The sequence below is a fragment of the Rhinoraja longicauda genome, chromosome 5 (genome assembly GCF_053455715.1).
Source record: "Rhinoraja longicauda isolate Sanriku21f chromosome 5, sRhiLon1.1, whole genome shotgun sequence".
Classification (NCBI taxonomy): Eukaryota; Metazoa; Chordata; class Chondrichthyes; order Rajiformes; family Arhynchobatidae; genus Rhinoraja; species Rhinoraja longicauda.
The window spans coordinates 40,232,825-40,247,720 of NC_135957.1; the positions used below are offsets into that span (position 1 = coordinate 40,232,825).

Consider the following 14,896-nt stretch of genomic DNA (forward strand, 5'->3'; position numbering starts at 1 on the left):
TACTATACTGATGCACTCTGAGCTGGATTGTTTATTGTAAATATAAAATGAGAAATCTACACCTCCCATCCCCAACAGCAATCTGCACCTCCCATCCCCAAGCTCTGTAAAACAGTGAAGTGGGGTTGGCTGATTTGCATGGTGGACTGGGCTGCATCCACAATTCTGCAATTCTTGTGGTCTTGGACAGAGCAGTTGAAAAATCAAGTTGTGATGCTTCCTGATAGGATGCTTTCTAATGTGCATCTGTAGAAATCGGAAGGAATCATTGGAGACATGCCAAACTTTCTTGGAAGAGGCATTGTTGGTGTGCTTTCTAGGCCATAGTGTCTTTGTGGATGGACCAGGACAAATTGTTGATGTTATTTATTCCTGGGAAACTGAAGCTCGTGATCATCTCCATTTCAGCGTCATTGATGCTGATTGGGGTTCTTCTTCTAATTGCGTTTGAGGCAGCAGAAGTTATGAAGCTGCTTCTGCTGTCTCTGTTTGTTGTCGTTTGCCTGACTGATTTCAGTTGACAGGGCACACCACGGGGAGGTCGACAACGTGAGCCCCCTGATTGGGGTATCACCATCCCAATTCCTGAAGTCGATGACCAACTTCTTCATTTTGCTGACATTGTTGAAGAGTTTATTGTGTAGACACCATGTCACTAAGCTCTCTCCTTCCTGTGCTCCATCTCATCATTGTTAATGATGTGGTACACTACCATGGCAAGCTTGTAAATGGAGTTGGAGCAGAATTTGACTGCTTGGTCGTGAGTGTACAGGTAGTATAGTAAATGGCTGAGAGCAGATCCATTTTGGAGAATTATCATGGGGGATGTTTTATCAGCTTTCCTGACTGATTTTTCTCAATAGGATATTGAAGGGAAGGCAAGGATCCAGTTGCAGATGGAGGGCTGAGTCTCAGTTGCTGGGATCAAAGGCTTTGGAAATGAACCACTTTGTAAATCTCGGGAGCCTCTCGTGCAAAAACATATTGGTGATGAAGTTTACTGCCAACCTCAATGCGTTTGCACATTCTTTGGCCAATTGAAGAAAAGGATATTTGAAAACCAAAATTTCACAAAAGTCATCATCTATTAGTCAGCAGTGATAGTACCCTTTCATATATTCATGAGACTTGAACTGCCTGCAGCAGGCACTTTGAGGTGTTGGTAAAATATCACCCATACCATCTCCGCAAGATCCCCCAAATATACTGAAAGGGCAAACTAACGAACATCAGTACCATCTCCAAAATCAGTATCCTTTGTAGAGAGGGCTAAGAATGTCTTTGTCAGACAGGCTTGAAACACACAGTATTATGAGCTCTATCAGGGAAGGATTCTCGGGTGCACAGAGGTAACGATTCGAAGAGTTGCTCAAAATGTATTTTGTTGTAATGCAGCAATCTTTCTGATTCCTGGAAATCTCTGGGCTGTGATCACTCTACATGGAAAAAGAACATTCAGGATGGTATCATGGAGTGAACACAAAATACCTGCCTACTCACCGTGTCTGCTACCACCTGCCTCATCTGTGAAAGAGTTTCCAGTTCCCACATTAGTTTTATTATCCACTTCAGGACTCTCAAATCTGGAGTGAAATGTTGTCACTATCAAACTGGGGATTGCTCATGAAGAAATGTTGACTATACATGTAGGAGCCATTTATGTTGAGACTAGACTTAGAAAAACGTTTACTGGAAAAGACTGAAAGTTGCCATTACAATACACTTCACTGTTATATTATGGGTATAACGTATTGATTGTCTGAAGAAGGGCCTCGACCCGAAACATCATCCATTCCTTCTCACCAGAGATGCTGCCTGACCTGCTGAGTTACTCCAGCATTTGGTGTCTATCTTCGATTTAACCAGCATCTACAGTTTTTTTTCCTATTAGAAACATAGAAACGTAGAAAATAGGTGCAGGAGTAGGCCATTCGGCCCTTCAAGCCTGCACAGCCATTCAATATGATCATGGCTGATCATCCAACTCAGTATCCCGTACCTGCCTTCTCTCCATACCCCCTGATCCCTTTAGCCACAAGGGCCACATCTAACTCCCTCTTAAATATAGCCAATGAACTGGCCTCAACTGGCCTGATTGTTCTTGTTGGTTCTGTTTACCAGTTTGTCCACATGCGCATTATTAATACATTGAGATGTTTCAAGAGGTATATGTAATTATTATGATCTGACCTCAATTCATCTTTAACCAGCACCACCAGAAAATGGTCGCAATGAGATAACTAATTAATTTCCTGTATGTCTTGTGTGCAAGTTAGCTGTTAAAGTTATTTTACTTGTTTTGGGTTAATGCTCCTTTAGTTTAGCTCTAAGATTACAACAATTGTCAGGCCTGCGTACTATGAGCAAAATTAAGGTTCATTCTTGGTTAATATCCCCATAAATGTATTAGTATTTACTGTGTTGACGACTGATTAGGGACAGTTCCACTTAATGATATTGTTTTGCAAATTAATATTTGAAAATGCAAATATTCAACAATTTGTGGTAGTGATTTGTGCTCAGCAAATTGATCTGTGAATCGCAGTCTTAGCGGGAATAACATCACTCACTGTCTGCACAGGTGCTTATTAAAATTGTGACTTTCATTCGCAAGTTTGTTTACAAATTAGACCAAAGAAAGGTTTGCAGAATGCAGGAGTATATATATATGTATGTATGTGTATGTATGTATATGCATGTGTGTGTATATATATATATATATATATATATGAACCAAAACACGTGGCGGCGCCTAACGGCAGCGGCTGACTAGCAGTCTGTCCGTCTTTTTTTTGTTGAGTGTCGGTGTTGGGATGGTTTTTATATATATTTTTTTGGTTGTGTATGTGTGGGAGGGGGTGGTGGTGTGTGGGGGGTGGGTGTGGGTGGGTGGGTGTGGGGAACTTTTCTCTTCCTCACGGCGCGGGGTGCGGCTCGGCTGCGGGGCCTAACATACCCCGGTGCGGCTCGGCTGCGGGGCCTAACATCCCCCGGTGCGGCTCGGCCGCTGGACTTTACATCCCGGTGCGGCTTGGCCGCTGGACTTGCATCGCCCGGTGCAGCTCGGCTGCGGGGCTTAACACCGCCCGGTGCAACTCGGCTGCGGGACTTTACATCGCCCGGTGCAGCTCGGCTGCGGGGCTTAACACCGCCCGGTGCAGCTCGGCTGCGGGGCTTAACACCGCCCGGTGCAACTCGGCTGCGGGGCTTAACACCGCCCGGTGCAGCTCGGCTGCGGGGCTTAACACCGCCCGGTGCGGCTCGGCTGCGGGACTTTTCACCGCTGGTGCGGCTCGGCTGCGGGACTTAGCTGCGCAAGGCTTGGTCGCGGGCCTTTCATCGCCCGGTTCGGCCGCGAGACGTTTCAGCGCCCGGTGCGGGGACTGTGCGGGTCGGTCGGGGACGAGCTGTCTGTCCGTGGGCGTGGGGAAGAGAGGGGAAGTTTTGTTGCCTCCATCACAGTGAGGGGGTGTTTGGAGTCACTGTGATGGACGTTTGTGTTGGGGTTATGTGTCTTGTGTTCTTTTTTTTTTCTATGACTGCTATGTAGTTTCGTTCGGTACTTCGGTACCGAACGACAAATAAAGCTCTGTTATACCTGTTATACCTGTTATATTATGACCACCGACGGGTGAAGTGAATAACATTAATTATCTTGTTACAATGGCACCTGTCAAGGAGTGGGATATATTAGGCAGCAAGTGAACAGTCAGTTCTTGAAGTTGATGTGTTGGGTGCAGGAGAAATAGGCAGGAGTAAAGACCTGAGTGACTTTGACAAGGGCCAAATTGTTATGGCCAGATGACTGGTTCAGAGCATCTCTGAAACGTCAAGGCTTGTAGGGTACTCCCGGTCAGCAGTGGTGAGTATCTACCGACAGTGGTCCGAGGAGGGACAAACCACAAACTGGCGACAGGGTGTTGGGCGCTCGAGGCTCATCGATGCGCAAGGGCAGTGATGGCACCAGGATGCACTGTGGGAAGACGACAAGCTGGTGGAGGGAGTGTGATGCTCTGGCCAATGTGCCATTGGGAAACACTGGGTCCGGCCATTCACGTGGATGTTAATTTAACATGTGTCACCTACCTAAACATCGTTGCAGACCAGGTACACCCCTTCATGGCAATGGTATTCCCTGATGGCAGTGGTCTCTTTCAGCAGGATAATGCGCCCTGCCACACTGCACACATTGTTCGGGAATGGTTTGACGAACATGATGAAGTGTTCACGGTGTTGCCCTAGCTTCCAAATTCTCCAGATCTCAATCCGATTGAGCATCTGTGGGATGTGTTGGATCGACAAGTTCGACCCACGGCGGCTCCACCTCGCAACTTACAGGACTTGAAGGATTTGCTGCTAATGTTTTGGTGCCAGATACCACAGGACACCTTCAGGGGTCTTGTAGAGTCCATGCCTTGGTGGGTCGGCACTGTTTTGGCGGCACATGGAGGACCAACAGCATATTAGGCAGGTGGTCATAATGTTTTGGCTCATCAGTGTTTATATTTTAAATGTGAATCTGGTGTTCTTTACTTGTGCATGTTATATTTCCAATTTATGTTTTTAAAGATAGCAATTGCTGAATAGTATTTTCTGACGTTCCCTTCAACCTTTCACTATAAAGCACTTTGCAGTAAGTTTAGGATGTACTTGAATATTATAGACTATCCATTCCTATGTGGTTGATTCATTGACAATCTAATAAAAGAGTTGCCAAAAGGACTGAGTGTAATTTCCACTATTGCTGCAACTTGGGCAATTATGTTTGGAAGATATTGTTGAGAAAACCTGTCAGATTAGTATATGGTATTTGGATTTAAACTTTTTTTGTGGATAATTTTAAAACTGATAAAGTAATTTTAAGTTTGATGACACCAATCATTACAAATCACAATCACATTTTCATCTCGGTCATAGGTTCCTTTGTCTATTTCCTTGTACAATTAATTACACTCAGGCACAGCTCACCAAGCCTCATTATAGCAACATAATACGATAATCACAATTATATTTTCCTCGTCCCACATCATCACAGTAGGCAACGCATTCTTAACTTAACGATGAGGTACCGACCTGCAAAGTATTTGATTGAGGCTAGTAGACAATCAAACATTGATTCAGTAGAACAATTGATCAATGACAAGACCAAAAGTGCTGGAGGAACTCAGCAAGGTCAGGCAGCATCTGACAAATGAACATTGGAAATGGACAAATGATTTTTTCGGACTGGGTCCTTTCTGCAGACTGATAGGAGTTGTGGGGGGTGGGTGTGGATAGTGGTGGGAGTGGGACAAGGCCTGGCAGGTGATAGAGGTGAAGGGATGGTGATTGGCAGATGGGCAGAGTAAATGGTAAAGGAGAGAGGTGAAAAGGAGTCAAAGGAGTATCTCTGGTAAGGAGAGAAGAGGAGGTGTGAAATGTAAAGCCAAGGGAATTATATGGATGGATGATCAAGCAGACAATTAAATGGGAAACGTGGGATTGTGGAGTGGCAGATGAAGGTACGGAAGAGGGGAAAGGAGGAGGCTGTCTGGGATGCTGGGAGAAATGTATGCAGGCATTGGGATGGTAGGGGTCAGGGGATAAAGAGGGAATTGGGGTATTATTTGACATTGCAAAATTCGATGATGAATCCTAGGAAAGAACTGCTCCGACATCTATTACAAATCCACTGACTCCCATAGCTATTTAGGCTACACCATCCCACCCTGCTTCCTGTAAAGACTCTATTCCCTACTCCCAATTCCTCCGTCTAGGCCGCAACTGCACCCAGGATGAGGTGTTCTATACCAGGTCATCGGAGATGTCCTCATTCTTTAGGAAACAGGGGTTCCCCTCTTCCATTATAGATGAGGCTCTCACTAGGGTCTCCTCGATATCCCGCAGCTTCGCTCTTGTTCCCCCTCCCCCCATATGTCTGGCTGTAGCTGCTTTGACAGTCCGGAGTCACCTACCAGAGGGAAGTGTTTCAAGGAGCTTGTGGCCAGGGTGAGAGGGGTCCCCCTTGTCCTCACCTTCCATGCTCCAACATATTCGCCACCTACAACGAGATCCCACTACTGGCCACATCTTCCAATCTCCACAACTTTCTGTTTTCCACAGAGACGGTCCCCTCCAAAACTTCCTGGTCAACTCGTCCCTTCCCGCCCAAACCCAGGTACTTTCCCCTGCAACCGCAGGAGATGCAACACCTGTACCTTTACCTCCTCCCTCGACTCCATCCAAGGACCTCAACAGTCTTTCCAGGTGAGGCAGAGGTTCACTTGCACCTCCTCCAACCTCATCTATTGTATATGCTGTTCCAGGTGTCAACTCCTGTACATCGGCGAGACCAAGCGCAGGCAGGGCGATCGTTTAACTGAATGCCTCCGCTCAGTCTGCCTTAACCTACCTGATCTCTCAATTGCTCAGCACTTTAACCCCCCCTCCGATTCCCAATCTGACCTTTCTGTCCTGGGCCTCCGTTGTCAGAGTGAGGCCCAGCGCAAATTGGAGGAACAGGACCTCATATTTTGCTTGGGTAGCTTACACCCCAGTGGTATGAACACTGACTTCTCTAACTTCAAATAACCCTTGCTTTCCTTCTCTATCCACTCCCCCTTCCCAGTTCTCCCACCAGTCTTACTGTATCCGACTACATTCTATCTCTGTCCCGCCAACTCCCCTGACATCAGTCTTAAGAAGGGTCTCGACCCGAAACGTAACCCATTCCTTCTCTCCAGAGATGCTGTCTGACCCGCTGAGGTACTCTTGCATTTTGTGTCTACCTTCGATGTTAATGCCATTGGATTGTAATTTTCCAAGCGGAATATGAACTGGTGTTCGTCTAGTTTGCATGTGGCCTCACTCCAATAATGTGGGAGGCCAAGGACAGAAAGGTCGCCATGGAAGTGAGAAGGGGAGTTAAAATGGTTAGCGCACAGGGCAAATGGTTAACCAAACAGTTGTCGAAGTACGCTTGGTTTCGCTGATGTGAAGGAGGCCGTATCAGCAGCACCAAATGCAGTAGACGATATGTGAGTGTCACCTGGAAGGGCTGCTGTGGTCCCTGGATGGAAGTGAGAGAGATGTACAGGAAGGTGCTACATCTCCTGTGATTGCAGGGGGCCGGATCTTCAAAAATTTAAGGGAATTGGAACTGAAGAAATAGGAAGTATGGCTCTTTTAGATTGTGTGAAGGAAGGTAGGACAAGCATCAAGAAAGTTTCAGGAATAGGGCAAAGTGAGACAAGGGGGAAGTTTGACATTGGGTTGGGAGAGAGGTGACTTGGGCAGCCAACTGGTCTTGATCCTAGCAATACTCCTTGCAACTGGTAGAGCAGAGAGGAATGAGAATTAAGGACATGCTTGGTGGTTTTAAAAGTAATGCAGAGACTGCCTGCTTTTTAGTATAATCCTGAAGTAAGATGATTTTGTCAAATGATATCGAGCCCAACCATGTTCTTGTAGGGTTTAGGTGGTAGTGAAAGTTATTGGCGAGACAAGTTCATATTTCTATCCTTGAGTGAGATGTGAGAAATAAATGAGATGGGAGAATGTAGGTTATGCTGGTGAAAAATAGTAAAGGAAAAATTGAGAAGAGTAGTAGAGCAAAATAGAAAATGAGATGTCTAGTGAGCAGAACTATTTGGAGTTTGCAACATCTAAACAAAACTTAAGCTTTTGTTTTTTGTAGGAGGCAATACAGAAGAAAATAGTGATAAGGAATGAAGGAATGTTTTTAGAGAAACAGAGTTTCATGTACATTTTTGACACTACAGATCTATTGTGAACACATGTTTAGTGAAATGACAAGAGCCTTCATGCCAAGATTATGGTCCTAAATATTGCAGGTGGAATTTCAAGAAAATGTAAAGTTTCAACAAGGATCCGAGGGCAATGTATTCATTAAGAATTGTTAAAGCCGAGAATGGCAGATTAGTTGTGGCTCAATACAGAAGTTACGGGCAATTCGTAGGGGAAGTACTTGGCATAATAGAGACCAAAGATTGTAAATGCCCTAGTCAAATAAGGTAAGGTTACATTTTTGCATTTCATTTGTTGATATGTGAGAGCTCATTCGAATGCTGTGCAATCACTAAATTCTTGCAAGTTGAATTTTAAAACTTGAGTGACTTGTCCATGTGTTTTGTGGGCTTTGTTTCAAGAAATGACTGTTTTAATGCTGTGCTGCTCTTGCACTGGTGGATGCACTTACAAGTCACAAAAATGTTCTGTAATCCCAAAGTGGAAACAACATGCCACTTAAGTATGCGGCTCTAGGTACGAAACCATCCCATCTCGCAATGACATGAACAACATAAAGATGACATTGCACTGATTTAGGTATTCTTCCCATCAGATTTGCTTTTTTTCTTGGTATTAAAATATTTGTTTGATTTGTCAGAGAAATAGTTGGCTACTTTTATTTCTTCCCCCAGCTCCTTAACAAATTGTCTTTTTCCTAATTTTGCCATGGGTACTTTGTGACTTTGTGTAGTGTCCAAGGTTCTGGAAATCCTATTCTTGAGAGGGTGCCCTCCATCACAATTTTTTTTTAACACATAACCCTTTATACCATTTAAAAAGGGGGAAAAAAGAGATGCCAAGGCTTGAAGTGCTTAATGCTGCCTGGATGTCGGCTTAAGAATAGAAAAGTGAAAGAAAAGGGATTTCATGCTGCCTCCTTATCAGTGGTGGTTGCCATTTTCTTGTCACCCAAATTGACTTTTATCATTAGAGTATTTACAATTGACATTTATCATAAGACTATATTCATTTATTGCCCATTTTCATTTTTGTTGACAAGATGGCCATTGCCTTAAATGTTTGCTGTCCTTCCGGAGAACATATAATAAATATATTCAAAATGGTGGCTGCATTTCTTGGCCCCTTTTAAATGGTTTTCCAGATAGTCTGAAAAATAATACAGGTGCTCAACTTGGACAAATGATTTTGCTTAAAAGAGCTCATGCAGCTGACTTCATGCAGCCAGGTGTGGCTTCAGATTTTGAACCAGAGTATTTTTGCACAGCATAGTAGTCATAATGCCAATACCATTAAAACGCTTTCAGGTGCATACATATTTTCACATATGAAATGATCTTAGGTTTAATGCCTCATCAGAAAATCAGCATTACCATGGTAACATTTCATTTCATAGCGTGCGCTAGTTTCTTGATGTGGGACTGGAACCTACGACCTCGTGGATCGGCTCGTGGTTTGGCTCATGTGGTTGTTTGATTGACAAAGCAGGCAGGGAAGACTAGATAACTTTCTTCTGCTTGTATTTTATATGTTCCTGTGTCTTGTTCGCCTGTTGTAGAAGCTTGAAGCAAATATGGAATGGCATTTTGATTTTAAACCTTCACTTTTGCAGTTTACAACAGTTCAATGTTCAATTGATCTTCGAATTCAAACTCATCATTTTGAAAATAAATGAAGTGAACTTCTTAAGTATCTCTAAAGGTAGTTGATATCCTGTGTCAAAACCAGTCCTCGCTGCCTTGGGTAAATATGGTTTGCTGACATGTTTGCAAAAGACCCCAGTTATTAATATTGAAATAGAAAATAAATGAAAATGTTGCACTTTTCTCCTTCCATGAGATTACCAGTTTGTTTCTACATTTAAAATATAGATGTTTCTCTGAATTGAACTATTTAAAATAGTTGTCACATATTTACTGTTTGCTTATTTTTAGCTTTTACCTGCTAAGAAATTCTGGGAATCAGATGATTCAGCTAAAGATGGCCAAAAAGGGATTTTCCTGGGAGATGAGTGGAGGGACACTGCATGGGGAGCATCTCGTAAGTGTCACTGACAATATTTTTCCTGTTTTGTGTACAATATGGTTTCCACTTTTAGTAAAATGTAGTTGAAATTGAGCATAGAAAACAAAATTATTGATTAATTGCTGTGATTTTGTGAATCCAATTTCAGATGAACATAAATATGCTCACCTAAAACGAAATTGCACCTGACATGGAGAAAACAGAAGTGTGCAACGTTATATGGAATGTGCTGTGAACTCAGATTTGAATATTTTACCATGATATTTCAAAATTGCTATTGAAGTGGCAAATACACGACAATGTTCTTGACAGATATGCCAAATTAGCATTTGCAAGCGTAGATTGCTTAGGAATCTTGTCAAAAATAATTAGCTATAATCTCTTGGGATTTCTTTTGAGGAGAGAAACTTTTGCAGAGCACATTTGCTCTGTCCACAATGGACATCCTGGTTGCAAGCTATTTTAACTCCCTATCCATTTCCCACACTGACATTGACATGTTTGTGCTTGGCCTTCTTCACTGTCAGGGTGAGGTCAAGCGAGAAAACCTCCCAAAATGCAACACCTCATACATGCTTGTGCAGTTCATCATTTAATTTAGAAACGAGGAACTCCAGGTGTATGTTTACGAAATAAGACAAAGTGCTGGAGTAACTCAGCAGGCCAGGCAGCATCTCTGGGGAACATATAGAGATTCAGGGCCCTTCTTCAGACTGTTTGCAGTGGGGGAGGGGAGAGGGGAGGAGAGAAAGCTGGAGGAGCCACAGCTTATTCATATTTGTTTTTGGCCAGGACCCTTCTTCAGACTTTTTTTTCTCTTCATACTACTTACCTTTATTTAAATCGCCAATAATTTCTCATGATAATGTCATCAATATTCTCTCAGGTAAAGTGTCTCGTCTCAACTTAGTATTCCACAGAAGCTTGGTTGAAATCAAGAACTTTCTGCGATGAATAATGGTTGAAAGCTTGCAACAACTTGTCCTCATTGTAGAACAGATAAGAGCTAATTGTGTTCAGGATTGTGTGTGAATATATGAAAATGTTTTGAATTGTTATGTTGAAATTTCCTTGAAACTACAATGGTGGATGGAATATAATTTTGTATTAAGTAGCATTTCCTTAATGGCATTGAGCATTTTAGTTTAAAGGAATATTCCCCAATTCCTTGTGATGACATTTCAGAAAATGAATTCAACCACAGTTCTATTATAATGAACTAATAATCTTGCATAATCAGCATAATCATTCTTTTGGTACAATCTCACTGTACTAGTCTGAAACTTCCTACAATAATTCTTTATCTTTCCTTTCGACGTTTCCACCTTCATTTTTTTGTGGTTGGTATTGTTTACTTTAATGCCTCCTACTTATATACTTAAGAATCTTCTTGTGTTTGTTTGAAATATTAATTAATTCAATTAATAAACCTTTTAAAGACTTTGCTTTTCAATGAAGACACAACAAACTGCGGATGCTGGTCTATACAAAGTACTGGTGTAACTCAAAGGGTCAGGCAGCATCTCTGGAGATTATGGATAGGCTGGGGACCATCGCCCAGCTTTCTCTACCCCCCCCCCCCCCCCCCAACTGCAAACAGTCTGAAGAAGGGCCCTGATCCAAAACATTACCTCTCCATGTTCTCCAGAAATGCTGTCTGATCTGCTGAGTTACTCCAGCATTGAGTCTGCTTTTCAATGAACCTTTGGTTCTCCATAACATAATCATGGAATGTAAAAGGACAAATTAGAGACTCAAGATTGCTCTTTCCATAATACACACTGTTTACTCTGTTGTGTTTGTTAACTCTTGCACCTTTTGATTACTACCATGAGGGATTTTTCTTTGATCCTAAAAACAACTCGGCCTGAATTTGACAATCTTGTTATTTTCCAGCATCTTCCTTTGGGAGAAAAAGATGCTGTGGTAATTAATCGTTGCATAGAAAATGCTAATTCTTTTTTACTCAAAGCCCAATTACTGTATATTTCCGGCAGATTTTGAATTTCAGATTCTTAGATTCATCCATTTCCAACATCACACTAAATAGCGCAAAGTGTAGAAACCAGGAACTGCAGATGCTGGTTTACAAATAAAGACAATGCTGGGGTAACTCAATGGGTCAGGCAAGATCTCGGGAGAACATGGACAGGTGGCGTTTTGAGTCGGGACCCTTCTCCAGAATGATTGTGGTGGGGAAGGAAGAAAGCTGGAAGAGAGGAGAGGCAGGACAAAACCTGGCAAGTGAAAGGTAGATTATAGGTGAAGTGTTTTGACAGGCAGATGGTTGGACAAAGGCCAGAGATGAGGGAAAAAAAGTGTGAGATAAGAATAGAAGATTTGTGAAGTCGGGAAGGAATATCATTGGAAGGGGAATGGAGAAATTGGTGCAAGTCCAGGTGCGGCATTGTGGGGGGGGGGGTTAGTTAGCTATCTAAATTGGAGAATTCAATGTTCATACCATTGGGTTGTAAGCTACCCAAGCTGAATATGAGATTCTGTTGCTCCAGTTTGTGCCTGGCCTCGCTCTGGCAATATAAGAGGGCCAGGACAGAAAGGTCAGTGTGGGAAGGGGTGTTAAAATGGTTAGCAAATGGGAGATCCAGCAAGCTGAAGGACCAGCACTTTATATTCCATTTGTGTAGCTTACAGCTCAACTTGGGACAGAAAGGTCAGTATGGGAACGGGAAGAGTTAACATCGTTAGCAACCGGGAGATCCAGCGGTCCTGTGCAACTGTTCAGTGAAACTGTTGGAGAGTCTATGCCTAAGCTTGGTCCTGCCAATGTAAAGGAGGCCACATTGGAACACCATCTACAGTGGAGGTTAGAGGAGATGCATGTAAACCTCTGTCTCGCCCAGAAGGACTGCTGGGGTGTTAGGATGAGGGAGGAGATATGGGTGCTTCTTAATCATCGTTTTCTACTCATTAGTTGTTTTGAATTTTATTTCCATTCACTATATATTCTCTCTGTTCAGCATTTTAATCACAGTCAAGGAGAATAAAATAATTTAGTGCATTTAAGTACATTTTCTGACAAACTTTATTGGCCTGTTATTTTCCTTCATATGATCACAAATGTATATGATTTTTTAATTGCTTATGTTAGCTTCTCGCAGAAATTGTAAATTTTTAATTCTGTTGTTCCTAGCAAACAAAAATTTACTTTATGTTTACATTTATTTTATCCAGACCATACTGTATCTCAGCCAATCATGGTTCAAAGAAGGCCTGGTCAAGGGTTTCATGGAAACAGTGAAGTTGGCTCTGTTATATCTCCCCGTTCTGAAAGTGGTGGCCTCGGAGTAAGCATGGTGGAGTACGTCTTGAGATCTTCACCTGGGGATAAACTGGATACTCGTTTTAGGAAAGGACCATTTGTAAGTAAACAGCCCACAAATAATATTATAATATTGACTTAATAAAATTAAGTATATCACTTTGATAAATTTAAATAATGTAATCTCCAGCCTTCGGTATACTGTTATCCAGACTTAAATTGTGAGCAGTGATTTAACTTTGTTCTTGATGTGATCTGTGGTCTTATTATCAGTGCTTTCGACTATGATACTATGATTTATAAGATATGTGAATTTGATAAGAAATATTCAAATGATGCAAGAGCTTGAAGTTACTGTAGTGCTTTGGCCTGCTCATCTTTTGACCTCAGTAGTAATCAGTGTGATTGACAGTTTAATTTTCCTGACGGATCTTCTTTTATTCTGCTATCAAGCTGAGTGGTTTTGCATGCAATGATTCCATGCAAATTCAGTCAAGCTTTCTCTCCACTCACTTGCATCGTCTCCATTGAAGTCACTCGATGCTTTATTTTCGTGCATGTTCTGGCTGATCAGCTTTCAAATGCACAAGTACTCAGCACAACATTTCCATCACCCCTCCTTGATTGCTTTTCAAGTGGCTATTAGATTGCATGTCTAACACTCGATCTCAAATGTCGTTATCTTTATGAGCTGAACTTTGGCAAGATTGAAGTTCTGCAGTCCCCATCATAAACATCCTTCTTTAGTCACTAATTCCAACAGTTCCTGCAGACATGCAAGCTAAATTTGTTTGTTTGCAGGAATCAAAGCAAAAAATCAAAATTGTGGAAATCGGAATGAAAAATAATGCTGAAAAGATTCAGGGTCAGGCAGCATTTATAGAAAGGAAAATGGTATGAATGTTTCAGGTTGCCCCATCAGAACTGGAAAAGTGAGAAAGAACTGTTCCTTACATTGCAGAAAGGACGAGGGGTAGAGATACCTGCAATAGGTTAGAGACCAAGATTACCCAAGAAACACATGGTGTTAATGCCGTTTCAGAGAAAGTAATGAAAGAATGTTCATCACAACAGATCAGTCTAGAAAGCTGTAAATAGATGAATGAAAACTGTAGAGAAGGAATAAAATGTAATGTTAGAACGATGAAATGCTGAAGCAATAGTTGCTGAAAATCTAAACATGTAAAATGCTAGAAATCCACAGCAGATGAGTTGTCATCTGTAGAGCGAGAAAAAATCTGATTTAATGTTACAGGTACAGTGCCCTCCATAATGTTTGGGGCAAAGACCCATCATTTATTTATTTGCCCATGTACTCCACGATTTGAGATTTGTAATTGAAAAAAATCACATGTGGTTAAAGTGCACATTGTCAGATTTTAATAAAGGCAATTTTTATACATTTTGGTTTCACCATGTAGAAATTACAGCTGTGTTTATACATAGTCCCCCCATTTCAGGGCACCATAATGTTTGGGACACATGGCTTCGCAGGTGTTTGTAATTGCTCAGGTGTGTTTAAATGCCTCCTTAATGCAGGTATATGAGAGCTCTCAGCATCTAGTCTTTCCTCCAGTCTTTCCATCACCTTTGGAAACTTTTATTGCTGTTTATCAACATGAGGACCAAAGTTGTGCCAATGAAAGTCAAAGAAGCCATAATGAGACTGAGAAACAAGAATAAAACTGTTAGAGACATCAGCTTACCAAAATCAACTGATGTTTGGAACATCATTAAGAAGAAAGAGAGCTTACTAATCGCAAAGGGACTGGCAGGCCAAGAAAGACCTCTACAGCTGATGACAGAAGAATTTTCTCTATAATAAAGAAAAATCCCCAAACAGCT

At 42.1% G+C, this 14,896-nt stretch overlaps 1 protein-coding gene across 5 annotated transcripts in view; it reads left to right on the plus strand.

Annotated features, from left to right (window-relative positions):
* LOC144593568 (pumilio homolog 2-like) overlaps positions 1 to 14,896 on the plus strand; it is a 90,445-nt gene that overhangs the window by 20,762 nt on the left and 54,787 nt on the right. For all 5 annotated transcript variants that reach the window (XM_078399321.1, XM_078399322.1, XM_078399323.1 and 2 more), the window contains exons 4-5: positions 9,681 to 9,786; positions 12,964 to 13,151. In XM_078399321.1, coding sequence (XP_078255447.1) covers positions 9,681 to 9,786; positions 12,964 to 13,151 — 294 coding nt within the window. The remainder of the gene's footprint in view (positions 1 to 9,680; positions 9,787 to 12,963; positions 13,152 to 14,896) is intronic.